This window comes from Beta vulgaris, chromosome 1 (assembly GCF_026745355.1).
Source record: "Beta vulgaris subsp. vulgaris cultivar EL10 chromosome 1, EL10.2, whole genome shotgun sequence".
Taxonomy (NCBI): Eukaryota; Viridiplantae; Streptophyta; class Magnoliopsida; order Caryophyllales; family Amaranthaceae; genus Beta; species Beta vulgaris.
Genome location: NC_079202.1, coordinates 10,899,394 through 10,914,215, shown reverse-complemented (window position 1 = coordinate 10,914,215; position 14,822 = coordinate 10,899,394). Strand labels below are relative to the sequence as shown.

Below are 14,822 nucleotides of genomic sequence, written 5' to 3'. Positions count from 1 at the left end.
TCATTTATTTAAGATTCAATATAAGTTGCACCCATATCTAGAATGAGTCAAAGTCGCACATAGTTCTCTAGTGTACCTAGTTTGTGGGATCATGCATCATCTTGATCATGTTCACAGTAGTTGGCAACAGATTGAGATAGGCTTGTTGCTCCAGCATCCGAGCCAGACTTAGATGTCACTTGCATCCAATATAGGGATTTTTTTCATCGATAACTCTTCTACCTTCACTAAAAGTAGAGTTGGAAGCAATTGTTGAAGCAGGGACGACAAGATTATCTCTTGAATTCTTGCCAATATAGGGATTTCACTGGGGATAGAGTATCGTTTGCACCACTCAATAATATGAAAGTTGCTGTCAATGTCGATGTCATAATGTAAGCATAATATTCATTGAAATCTTTGTAAGCAGATGGTAATGATGTTGCTGAACTAGCCATTCGTGGTTTTTTCAAATTTTTCTAAATTAATGGTATGTGCATACCTTTACCCTTGTTCGGTTTTGCCATACACCATCGGAATTGTAAAGCATTACATAATTATCATAAATAGCTTCTAAAGCATGTTATTGTAAAACATAAGACTCAATATCATAATCAATACCAAATATAACTCAAGGAAATCCTTTGAAGCTTCGGCTTTGACCCTGGATTTAAGAATAATGGTGGCCAAGCCATAAATGATAGGAAATTCACTAACATATATGTAGCGATTTCACCTTTATGGGTTGGGTACAACCTCATATTACACCTGTTGGATTTTATCCAAGTTGAACGCTAAGGTATATTGTTGGGCTCGATTTTTCTCGTGGTTTATTGATTGAGTAGTTTCATATCTAGGGTTAGAGTAAAAGTATGAATTAGGGTTTTAAATGTTTTGTTGATGTGATTGTGATATTTTAAAGAAGTTTATGCATTGATCTTGGTGTTTTGAGACCTTAGGATAGATATTGATCACATTTATACTTTGGTATTTTGAATTCATATATTCTTGAATCGAATTTTGAACTCTTTTATCATCTCCAAGAATCAACTTAATTTCTAGGCCAAGATATTGGGTAGAAATTAAGGGGATCTTTTATTAGGGGTTTTCCGAATTTATTGAATCTCTTAATCAATTGACTAAAGACCATTCGAGAGAGGATTTAGTTGATTGATTAAGTGATTATTCTTTAGGACCATTCGAGAGAGGACTCGAGTATTTTAGAGGAAACTAAACCTTGCATAATCATCTCTGCACATCACAATCGCATTAGCATTCATTGTCCATTTTTATTCATACTAGTAACCTTAACTCTGATGTCTTCCTATTTGATAAATTAACTCGTTTTATTTGCTAGTTCTAGTTTTTAGCTAGTCAAAGTTGTTACCAAATCTTTTCAAACCCCCAAATACCCCTCAATTAGGTAATTTAGACTTGATAGACTTTAATTAATCCCATTTTCCCTGTGTGATCAACCCTTGAGTTGGCCTTACTATTTTCTTAGTAATTGCTTGTTAGGATTTATAAATATTGTTTGGAAAGTGATTTTTGGTGTCTTAACGACACACTAAAAATCTCTTATCAAAATGTCGCCATTGCCGGGGAAATTATGCTATTGATTGAAGTTTTCTTAAGTTTGAAATTGCTTAATTGATCTTTTTTTTTTCTTTTTTTTTTACTTTTCTTTATTGTTTGTTTTATCTTGTCTTTATTTATGTGGTAAGTGTTGTTTATATGAGTCTAGGGTTTTGTACATAATTTTTTTCAAAAATTCTTTTTAAGAGAATTCCAAAAAATGACAAAATTCTTTTTTTTCAATATGAGGATGAACCATTTTGGAATTATTATCAGAGATTTGAGAACACTCTTCTAACTAAGTATAGAATTGAGATTTAGGAGATGTGTGAGGTGATATATGATGGTTTGAATATGCATACAAGAGAAATGGTAGAGTCTATGTTTAATGGTGAATTTCGATCCCAACACTTTGATGAAGCATGGAGTTTCTTTGGGTGGTTGTCTAGAGACACTTATGAGTGAGACCATGGAAATACCACTTTCTCAAATTTAGAAGATGTCTCTAGCTGTGAACGCCATGTTTATTCTGAAATTCTTAATTCACTCAAAGAAAATATGACATTGTTAAAGAGATGTGATTCTATGATCGACAACATTGTCAAATCTAGCAAAATATCAATCGAAATATTGGGTCAAATTATCAATAATCAAAATCACTCTTGTATGACTATAACTAATGAAGATGATGATTGGGATATGGATCAGAATCGCAGAGTAGAGGAATCATTTGTTGAGAAAGCTTACACTATAATGTCTGATGTTGAAAAAAGTAGTTGATGAGACTTTTGTTTCTATTCGTTCTCTTCATATTCCTTTTTCAAGAAAAATCGACTTAGTTCCTTCCTTTCCCATCTTATTCCCTCTCCTCAAAGTTTCACCATTGGAAGAGCCTTTGACCTCTTTAAACCTTCACAAGACCCAACTGAAATTCATCGAGGATAGGACCGAGCTTAAAATTTGCAAGGATCATCAAAAGGAGAACTCATTGTTTTCTTCTTTTTATTTGAATTTTAAGGTTTATTCTTCATACTTTCCAGGATTCTCTTGGAAATTTCATTATTTCCGGCACTCATTACTTGGTAAGCATATAGACGCATTGAAATCTGTGCATGCTCTTTATCTATATCATACCTATTTGATCTATTGTGAAATGTGTGCTAATGCTTATGACAAACTATTGAGATCTTTGTCAAACTATTTAGTAGTAGGTCTAGCTAATTATCCTAAAAGAGCTCTTTTTGGCAGGTATCACTAGTAGAAAAAAGCCTACTTGCTGCGGTTAAAAAGTGCCCTATTGCTGCGGAATAGGGCGCGCAGCAATTGAGGGCGCAGCAATAGGTATTAATAATATTGCTGCGGTTTTGAACCGCAGCAATATTACGTAATATTGCTGCGGTTATATCTACCAAACCGCAGCAATATTAGGAATTGTGGTGATATAAGGTGGCCCAAAAAGTAATATTGCTGCGGTTTTGGGCCAGAAACCGCAGCAATATTACTTTTTTTTATTATAAAAAATTAATATTGCTGCGGTTTCTGGCCCAGAACCGCAGCAATATTAGTTTTTTATAATAAAAAAAGTAATATTGCTGCGGTTTCTGGCCCGAAACCGCAGCAATATTCCCTTTTTTTTTTATTTTTTTATTTTTTTTTTGTTTTATATTAGTGAAGAGGAAGCTATATATGCAACCTTGATAAAGCTATGCAGCAATATGCTAATAAATTTTCTGCATAAATTTCGGCAGAGCTCCGTTTGTAAATTGGATAAACCCATAATAGGGACTTAATTAACCTGTACAGCAACCAATAACATCTCCGAATCCACCATCCAAGCAAATCATAAATCCATCAAACAACCACCATGATCTCCAACATACATCATCCAATATTCAAGCCAACAAACCAACATCATATTCAACCCAACCAACATAAATACAATTCCATAATAATCCAACAAAAATATTTATATATCATGATAATCCATCACTACAAAGTTGGTTGTACAAGTTGGTCTAAAGTTAGCACTACAAAATATTATATGTTCGTCTAAAGTTAGCTAGAACGAAAAGAAGGATATTAACATAAACTAACTAACCTATGCAATGCACTCATCAACAAAGTATCTTGCCCACTTATTCTTCACCTCATTGATTTGATCCTCCGTATAAGGATCTTTGGTAAAGGTTTGAGCAACCTGAAAATAATTTATCAAAGTTAGCATCAAATAGTTAAAATATATTAAATATGAAATGAATAATTATATAAAACTTACTTTGTCCATATCCAACGAACCAAAATATGAAGCGAGTACGTCAAAAATGTACCGCATCACAAAATAACCGCACTCCGTGCCTCCTTGTTGTTGCGGGCACTTTATCAAAAGTTATAAGAAAATGAGAAAAATTACCGCATAATGAGAATAAAGTAAGCTTTAAATTGAATCAAGAAATTCGATCAATACATACCTCAACATATTTCCACAAAAGCTTCTCTCGACGAACTTTGTGACCGCTCATCCGAAACCTCCTAAAAGCACTAGATAACACAACATTGTTTGATTTAGTCCTTAATTGTGGAATGTTACCATCTCAATTCATAAAAGTATACCAAAAATATATCAACTTACGCTATCATAGGCAATTTAAGCTTTAACTTCCGCTGTTTGTGATAGCTGGCAGAATCGAAGATATAAACTATCCCAGGCAAGGGACATATGACAAGTAGCATCCAATGTTTTCTATTGAAAGATTAAACAACAATAATTACTTGAAAAATCACATATCATGCAACAATAAATATTTGTAGATATTAAGAAAGAATATTACTCTTGAAAGATTGGCGCGAACATGATACTAGCATTTACATCGACGCATCCAACCATAGCATGCACAATGTACTTTGTTACCTCCTCCGATGATGAATGCGACTCCATAACGGTTCTTTGTGGACACATCCAACAAACACGTCCAATAGAATCCCCAAATCCAGCCAAGTCTGACTGCGTAGCCCTAAAAATTGGCAAAAGTAAACTATATGTGAAAAATACGACTACCATATAATTAAATGTTAAAAAAAACATAACTTTGATGATTGTTACCTCATGTAGACTTGGATAATAGAAATATTAATCATTTCTCCTCTCAAAAACTGACCAATATCCTCCTTGGTCAGAAAAGCGGTGCCATCATCTGTCAAATAATGGAACAAGGATCTCGGCAAGGTAACACCAACAGCATCATCGTCTGCGACGGCAAGGGCAAGCGTATCTGCTAACTCCCTGCAGTCCTCAGTAAGGGAGTCCAAGAACGATCGATCGTCGATAACTGGACTAAACTGAGAAGCCGAACCGGCTGATGAATGCAACTGGCTAGAAGATCTAACAGCCTCCCCCGAAATCCCTTTTTGTTTTTTAGGTGTCGGTATAACCTAATAATTATTTTTCAAAACGGGCATAAGATTATGAAATTTTAAATTGAAAGCTATTATATTTACAAAAATAGAGGCCTATATGAAAAATTACCTCATCACTTAACATTTGTGCTAAATTTTTTGGCCATTGCACCCAAGTACCCAAAGCAGTAGCTGTAGTGTCGATCTCATATGCAGGGACGGGAACAGGTAGTGGCAAATGACCATATTTCTCTATAATTCGATGAATTTTCACTTTTAGGTGATCATTCATCATTCTAGACCCATGAACTGTAGTGGTCTCATCAAAAGCATAAGAATATGCATCTGCCACTAGACAAGTCTCTCCACAAGTTGGATCTACCAAATACAATCGACATGGAACCTCGTCCTAACAGCAACACGTAATATTGATATTATATGAATAAAACACACATGTAAATATGATAATTATTTGTATAGGGCGCCATGTATATAAGATAATATTTTGTATAAAGCACATGTATATATAATAATTATATGTACCTTCAGCTGAGGAGAATGAGTGTCTGATCCAGATAATGGAGTACATAGATGAGTGGGCTGTGAAGCAGCTACCTCAGGAGATGGCCCAGGAGATGGCCGAGGAGGTGGCCCAGGAGGTGGCCCAGGAGATGGCCCAGGAGATGGCCCAGGAGGTGGCCCAAGAGGTGGCCCAGGAGATGGCCCAGGATATGGCCCAGGATATGGCCCAGGAAATGGCCCAAGAGGTGGCCCAGGAAATGGCCCAAGAGGTGGCCCAGGAGATGGCCCAAGAGGTGGCCCAGAGTATGGCCCAGGTAATGGCCCAGAATATGGCCCAGGAAATGGTGAAGCAGATGTTGGAATAGGAGGCTGAGTCGGCTGTGTAGGAGGAGATGGCATAGCAAATGGTGAAGGGAAAAAATGATAAAGCCCAGGTGACTGAGTAGGTGGCTGTACATGAGAAGGAGATGGCCCACCAGATGGTGAAGAATATGGCCCGGTAGATGGATGTAAAGGTGAAATCATCACATTCTGCATATATGTGGCAATGTCCTCCCTGCACCTTTCACTCATTTTCTGTATGAGTGCCTCCTCTTGTTCTTTCATCGATCTCCTATAGTGCGTACGAGGTACGTGTCCAAAAGCCTTGGTATAGCCAACATTAACACCCCCAAAACCGTAACAGCGACCCGGATGATCTGGCTTCTCTCCAAGAGCCATAAAAAGGGCATCTCTGTTACGAACCGGAATGAACTCACCCTTGGCTTGCTTCTCCTTGTACTCCAACTGCCCAAAAAGCAAGTTAACAGTAATAATGTAGTTAATAAATGAAAAAATATTCATGTCAAATTAAAAGTTAATTATAATGATATACATACGTATTTGTCAGCTGCTTTCTTTGTTTCTTCATCTGGAATGAATCTCTGTTTAGTAACAGGATCTTTCTTATGCATCGCGCACCACCAATCATCACCCCGGTTAAAACTGGAGGAGATCGAGGAGGATGGTTACTAGAAGACGATCCAGAATCAAAACTAGGTGGACCGAATTTCTCCTGCCTCCACAACTCTCTAGCATCTCCATAACTCCTCTGACCTAAGTGGTGATGATGTGTGTTCTTCTTTGCGCTCTCAAGCGCCTTTTCTCGCTTTTTTTGCAAAATAAAAAAACACATTAAGTTAGTATAATATTATTTAAATCAATAAAACCAAGTTAATAATAAGAATACAAACTTACTATAGCATGATCTGACATCATCTTTTCTTTGAAAGTGGCCCAATCCTCCTTCTTGATGTGCTTGTATACGTCAGGCGGACTATCACCTAACTTCTCTTTCTTTGATCTAACTCTCGTCATTGTTATCCAGCCAGATACCAATTTGCTCTTAAAATCCCTCCATCTAACGTTCAGAGCAGACAAGTAGAGCTTCTTGTATCGAACCTCGTCGGGAAGGTGAAACATGTTCTGTTTTTCAAAATAGGCTAAAATGACTAATTTTGGTTCCAACTAATCTATATGTTGTATTTTCAATCAAATCTACCTATAAATACATCAAACTAAGTGTATATAATGTGTTAGAGTTGTTTATGACTTAAACTAGCATGAAACAAGTCATTTTCATTCATTTGGGAAGAAAAAGGCCCGAAATGGCCTAAAATGGCTAATTTTGGTTCCAACTAGTCTATATGTTGTATTTGCAATCAAATCTACTTATAAATACATCAAACTAAGTATATATGATATGTTAGAGTTGTTTATGACTTAAACTAGCATGAAACAAGTCATTTTCATTCATTTGGGAAGAAAAAGGCCCGAAATGGCCTAAAATGGCTAATTTTTGTTCCAACTAGTCTTTATGTTGTATTTGCGATCAAATCTACTTATAAATACATCAAACTAAGTATATATGATATGTTAGAGTTGTTTATGACTTAAACTAGCATGAAACAAGTCATTTTCATTCATTTGGGAAGAAAATGGCCTAAAATGGCTAATTTTGGTTCCAACTAGTCTATATGTTGTATTTGCATTCAAATCTACCTATAAATACATCAAACTAAGTGTATATAATATGTTAGAGTTGTTTATGACTTAAACTAGCATGAAACAAGTCATTTTCATTCATTTGGGAAGAAAAAGGCCCGAAATGGCCTAAAATGGCTAATTTTGGTTCCAACTAGTCTATATGTCGTATTTGCAATCAAATCTACTTATAAATACATCAAACTAAGTATATATGATATGTTAGAGTTGTTTATGACTTAAACTAGCATGAAACAAGTCATTTTCATTCATTTGGGAAGAAAAAGGCCCGAAATGGCCTAAAATGGCTAATTTTTGTTCCAACTAGTCTATATTGTATTTGCAATCAAATCTACTTATAAATACATCAAACTAAGTATATATGATATGTTAGAGTTGTTTATGACTTAAACTAGCATGAAACAAGTCATTTTCATTCATTTGGGAAGAAAAAGGCCCGAAATGGCCTAAAATGGCTAATTTTGGTTCCAACTAGTCTATATGTTGTATTTGCAATCAAATCTACTTATAGATACATCAAACTAAGTATATATGATATGTTAGAGTTGTTTATGACTTAAACTAGCATGAAACAAGTCATTTTCATTCATTTGGGAAGAAAAAGGCCCGAAATGGCCAAAACTGGCTAATTTTGGTTCCAACTAGTCTATATGTTGTATTTGCAATCAAATCTACCTATAAATACATCAAACTATGTATATGATATGTTAGAGTTGTTTATGACTTAAACTAGCATGAAACAAGTCATTTTCATTCATTTGGGAAGAAAAAGGCCCGAAATGGCCTAAAATGGCTAATTTTGGTTCCAACTAGTCTATATGTTGTATTTGCAATCAAATCTACCTATAAATACATCAAACTAAGTGTATATAATATGTTAGAGTTGTTTATGACTTAAACTAGCATGAAACAAGTCATTTTTATTCATTTGGGAAGAAAAAGGCCCGAAATGGCCTAAAATGGCTAATTTTGGTTCCAACTAGTCTATATGTCGTATTTGCAATCAAATCTACCTATAAATACATCAAACTAAGTATATATGATATGTAGAGTTGTTTATGACTTAAACTAGCATGAAACAAGTCATTTTCATTCATTTGGGAAGAAAAAGGCCCGAAATGGCCTAAAATGGCTAATTTTGGTTCCAACTAGTCTATATGTTGTATTTGCAATCAAATCTACCTATAAATACATCAAACTAAGTGTATATGATATGTTAGAGTTATTTATGACTTAAACTAGCATGAAACAAGTCATTTTCATTCATTTGGGAAGAAAAAGGCCCGAAATGGCCTAAAATGGCTAATTTTGGTTCCAACTAGTCTATATGTTGTATTTGCAATCAAATCTACCTATAAATACATTAAACTAAGTTATATAATATGTTTGAGTTGTTTACCATAGTGTCTGTCCACATCACATCCAACAAGGTAGGAGAAATGGTTTCCATGACCAGTTGATGTTCAGCTTCCGTATAGAAAGACCGATCCAAACACCATACTTGGCTCGCCATGGACCTAGTAAAGAAACAATTAAAAATCCAAATATGAAATTGTAATAAGCTAAGTATGATAAAATACATTTATTTACCTGTTGGCCTTCCCAAATCATCGAACTCTAAGACCATATCTCTGTGTTGTGGAGATTCATCGTGGGACCTCGTTTACTCTTTCGTGTTGCCTTTGGATTCCCACTTGACTTCTTCCCGCTCCCCTGTGCACCATAATATGTAGTGGTCTGACCTGAACCTAAGAATCAAAATAAGAAAATTAAATTAGAGAACGAACAAGTAAATTACATAATGAATGTTAAAAAATTGAAATAAACGCGAACCTGACGGGGGTGGCTGCCCATCACCTGTCACCTCAATGCCAAGTAAGGCATTCCTATCAGCCTCTAGCTCAAATCTCTCCATCCACGCACCAACGCATCTGCCTCACGATCACTGGCCTCTCCCTGGTCAGGCTCCTTTTCTGGGTGAAAAGGGGCATCAGAATCCGATGAATGCTCGCTCGAATCGTCACTAGCCATATCTGTAGCATATAGATAGAAACAAGATATATAGTGTTAACGAAATTTAAAACAATATACATCATCACATCATTGTAACAAAATTCAAAACAAGCCAAATTACTCATATAGAACATTTTTTACCTTTAATTTTGGTCAATAGGTTGCTCAATGACTGTTATACCTTCTTGGTGATCCATTCGCATGTAACTATTTTCAGTATCAATCACATTCATCATATCGTCATTTGGAATTGAGAAAGGGGGGATGTCATCAAACTTATCATATTCTTCTTCGTCGTCAACATCACCAACTCCTAAAATTCGCCTTTTACCATTAACAACAATGCACCACTGAGTGTCTACGGGATCAGATACATAGAACACTTGTTTTGCTTGCGATGCGAGGATAAAAGGTTCTTCAGTGTCACGCAGACGACTCATATTGACCAGAGTAAAACCGCACTCATCCTTTTGCAAACCACGTCTATTATCCGCCCACTTGCATCGAAAAATAGGCATAGTGAAGTCACAATAATCGAGCTCCCATATTTCTTGAATGATCCCATAATATGATTGTGTAGCATCAATCGGAGTTTTATCCTTTGCACTCGCATACTCCCTAGATGATGCAATCGTTGAAACCCCACAATTCTGGACCACCTTTGATTTCTTATCCTGACGTTCAGTGTAAAAGGTATAACCATTGATATCATATCCTTCATAGGAGTTAAAACTGTCACGTGGACCATATGCCAACCACTTAATTGTATCAGGTACATGATGGTTATTTGCAGACAATTCACCGATTACTTTATTGTGAAACCAGTCAATGAACGACCTGTTATGCTCATTCATCAATGCCCTCTCCCCTTTTGACGGATTTTTGTGACGCAATTCACGCATATGTCTTTCTAAGTATGGATTAACTTCAGTAACATGGTGCAACACAAAAAGATGAGCTTTATGCAACTCATCCAATGAAGGTGCAATATGTCGCATTCCGACCCCACCTTTGCCTTCTAATCTACCCTCGTGTCTCGACTTTGGAAGACCTATCGTCACAGCCTTAGCAAAATAAGAAGAACAATATCCTCCAACCTCTTCGGCAATTGTTCCTTGAATAATACTCGCCTCTGGTCTTGCTGGATTCTTCACTTTCTTTTTCAAAGAACCCATATGTCTCTCAAAAGGGTATGCCCATCTTAAAAACACAGGACCACACAGCTTAATCTCCCTTACCAAATGAAGGACTAAGTGAACCATAATGTCAAAAAAAGAAGGTGGAAAATACATCTCAAATTGACAAAGTGTGATCACCACCTCATTTTGCAAAGCATCCAACCTATCAGGATCAAGTACCTTGTTGCATATGGTATTGAAAAATGAACACAACCTCGTGATAGCAAGTCTGACATGTTTTGGAAGAATCCCCGTATTGCAATCGGCAAAAACACTTGCATCATCACATGACAGTCATGAGATTTCAACCCAATTAATTTCAGATCAGTCATGGAAACAAGTCTTCTCATGTTAGATGAGTATCCAGTGGGAACCTTAATACCGTATAAACACTCACAGAACAATCGTTTCTCTTTCCTAGACAATTATAGCAAGCTGGAGGCAAATACGTTGTTGTTCCCTTTCCTTTCTTAGCCTTTTCCTTAACCTTTGGCCATAAATTAGGCCGAATCTTCAATTTCTCCATATCTCTACGAACCTTAAGACCATCCTTAGTCTTTCCTGGCATATTCAACAGAGTACCGATAATTGCATCACAAACATTTTTTTCAATATGCATTACGTCGAGACAATGCTAACTGGTAATATTTCCAATAAGGAAGTCTCCAGAATATAGACTCTTTTTTCCAAACGACACCATCGTCTTCCGAAGGTTTAACCCCCTTACCAAATATTGTTCCCATCCCCTTAACACGATTATAAACTTCTTTTCCAGTTAACGGTATAGGAGCTGGACCATTTTCAACAAACCCGTTAAATGTGCTTTTTTCATTCGATATGGATGAGAACTATGTAGGAATTGCTTATTAATGATATAGACATGTTTCCAGAATGTGGCAAATGTGTAGCCTCCATACCATTCTCACAAATGGGACATGCCTTTTTCCCTTTGACCTTATACCCGATAAATTCCCATAAGCAGGATAATCATTTATAGTACAGAATAGCATAGCACGAAGCCTGAAATCTTCGTTAGAATACGCATCAAACACCATAACACCTTCTCCCACATCTTTTTGAGATCTTCGATGAGAGGTGCAAGATATATGTCTATATCATTTCCCGGCTGCTTAGGCCCAGAAATTAAAAGAGACAACATAATATACTTCCGCTTCATGCACAACCATGGAGGAAGATTATATATCACTAAAAGAACAGGCCAAGTGCTATGTTGACTACTCAAAGTACCGTAAGGATTCATTCCGTCCGTACACAATGCAAGTCTCAAGTTCCTAGCTTCCTGACCAAAGTCTCTATATCTGGAATCGATAGCTTTCCATTGAGGAGAATCTGCTGGATGCCTAAGCATCCCATCTTTCTTTCTGCGATCAGCATGCCATCTTAGGTTTTGTGCATCTTCTTTAATGGAAAAGAGCCTCCTAAACCTTGGCACAACTGGAAGATACCACAACACTTTCGCAGAAAGCCCAGTATTCCCGGTCCGGGCACAACCCATCCGGCAATTTGTAGCGGGACTTACCACACCTCGGGCATTCATAAAGGTCCGCATACTCATTTCGATACAACATGCAATCATTCGGACATGCATCGATGCGCTCATATTCCAAACCCAAAGGACACATTAATTTTTTGGCATAATAGGTAGATTTTGGTAACAAATTACCCTCAGGAAACATATCATGTAAAGCTTCTAAGAGTTCTGTAAGCCTACATCAGTCAAATTATGTTTCGCTTTTATGTTGAAAAGAGTTAAAATCCCACTCAATTGAGTGTATTTTGTACACCCTGGATAAAGGGGTTTCCCAGCAGCTTCAGACAAACTGTCAAACACTCGTGGCCGCTCATTAAAATGGTCACGAGCCCCTTCCAACATCTCACCTATTCGATCACCAAACTCTTCATCCTCAGTGTCACTATTATCTCCGTTGTCATTTTCATCACCTACTACATCATCGCCTTCAATCCTAACATGATCTTCTACACAACTTCATTCTCAACCCCGACATTCGACATATCAATTTCTAATGAATTACTAGTGCCAACATCAACATTAACCCTATCCTGAGTATATTTTCCCTGCTCACCATGCCATAACCAAATATAATACTCAGCCCTAAATCCACGACGGATAAGATGATCCCTTATGGTCCTAATATCAGAAATCATATTCACATTGTAGCAATCAACACATGGACAATAAATCTCAGCCTCGCAAGTAAGTTGTTGATGTTCTACAGCACGTTTACAAAACTCATTCACACCTTCTACGAACTCCAACGTATTCCGCTTTCCATACATCCAACTTCGATCCATTTCAAAAACCCCAACACATACATATATACAAATTATTATCAATTTAAAATTCACATAACTCCAACACATACAACAAACTAATATTCAATGCATATGCTTCCATTGGGTCCTTATCACTCCAACCTAACCCATCCTTAAATCCAATCCCACTAGTGAATGCATGTATCATCTTTGATTCTAAGTAAAATTCGGCAGCATTTCCCTACAGTTCTCCAAGTACACGATAAAGATAATTGTTTATCTTATATGTACCCGGAGAACAAATTAGGGAAATGACTAACCGTATTTCACTTAGAATCAAAGAATCAACACACTTCACCACCTAAGTGAGATGTGACGTTTAAGAACAGTCCCAAAACGGGGACTATTCAAGACTTACTCCTAATGAGTAAGTCTTGAACGGGTATCTAGGCAATATGATGTACATAAAAACAATCGCATTCAAGCGATTCCAAATATTCACCAAACAATAATCGCATTCAAGCGATTTCAAGTTATCATCAAACAACAAATACCAAACCATTCCTTAGATTTCCCTTCCCTCCCATTGGTAAGTCTATCAATATAAAGGCATTGCATTCATATCAATTTAAACAAAGAATTACAAAAACAAATCCCGTATAACATATTAGGGCATACAAAAACTAAAGCAAAATTATCACAAAATCAGTTTTTAATACTCAAATCTTATAACTAAGCATATATATACTTTATACTAATCATTTTAAACTACAATTTAAGCCAGAAATTTATTAAAACACTAATTAAGAAAAATTTACAAAAAAAACTAACCTAAGATGACAAAACGGCGAGGAACAATGTTGAATGCACCGGAAATTCGGAGGAGAGGCGACGGAGGAGTAGTGCCACAGGAGAAGCACCAGAAAACGAAGGGGGGAGTGAATATTTAAGCCAAAAATTTATACCGGAAAACGAAGGGCTGAAGCAACGAAGGAGAGAGGCGGCGGAGGAGTACTGCAGGACCGAAACGCCGGAAAACGAAAGGGGGACGTCGGAATGTTGTTGCGAGATCGCCGGAAGACCGAACGTGTCGCCGGAGGAGAGAGAGAGAGAGAGTGAGGGGGTCGAAAGTCTGAGAGAGTACTGCTGTGAGAGAGTTTGAGAGACAGAGAGTTTGAGAGTGTGAGGGTAGAGAAACCCGCGTCCCTTTTTTTTTTGGATTGCCAGCGAATATTGCTGCGGTTTCCACGTGGCAACCGCAGCAATATATAAAAAATTATTTTTTAATATATTGCTGCGGTTGCCACGTGGAAACCGCAGCAATATTCGCTGCTAAGGGCCCACATGTTATCAAAATTTTCCCGTTGACTAATATTGTTGCGGTTTTTGGCAAGAAACCGCAGCAATATTGTAATTTTCAATTTTTTTTTTTCTTTTTGCGTGTTATATTGCTGCGTACAGGTAATACCGCAGCAATATCAGCGCAGCAAATAGCATTTATTCTACTAGTGTATGTTGAGACCTTTCTCCTTATCTTACTTGGTTAGGATTTTTGCTTGATTTTCTTCCCTTACCTCATCCCTTACTTTCTCTTTGCTTGTACACTCCAAGGACGGAGTTTGTATTAAGCTTGGGGGAGTTAGCATGCGTTCTCTCCATCTTAACATTTTTTTCTCCCCTTTGCATTTAGGTTCTTTTTAGTGCTTTTAGATGTTAGGTTTGCATTAAAAAACACAATTTTTTTTTCTACATTTAGGATAGCTTGGTTGCATGCATGATTTTTGGCTAAAAGTGTTCATAACTTGATTGGAAGACCTTCCCTAC

The 14,822-nt window shown here is 36.8% G+C and overlaps 1 protein-coding gene and 1 long non-coding RNA gene across 2 annotated transcripts; both read right to left on the bottom strand.

Moving 5' to 3' along the window:
* Nucleotides 1–3,643: 3,643 nt before the first annotated feature.
* On the bottom strand, nucleotides 3,644–4,064 carry LOC130592086 (uncharacterized). Its single transcript, XR_008970258.1, has 3 exons — nucleotides 4,023–4,064; nucleotides 3,830–3,928; nucleotides 3,644–3,751 (listed from the first exon to the last, which is right to left on the bottom strand). It is a non-coding gene; the product is annotated as an uncharacterized LOC130592086 (long non-coding RNA).
* Nucleotides 4,065–5,492: 1,428 nt separating this feature from the next.
* Nucleotides 5,493–6,825, bottom strand: LOC130589654 (uncharacterized). The gene is made up of 4 exons (XM_057391098.1): nucleotides 6,706–6,825; nucleotides 6,443–6,616; nucleotides 5,672–6,255; nucleotides 5,493–5,496 (listed from the first exon to the last, which is right to left on the bottom strand). The coding sequence occupies exons 1-4, from the start codon at nucleotides 6,823–6,825 to the stop codon at nucleotides 5,493–5,495; spliced, it is 882 nt and encodes a 293-aa protein (XP_057247081.1).
* Nucleotides 6,826–14,822: the final 7,997 nt, after the last annotated feature.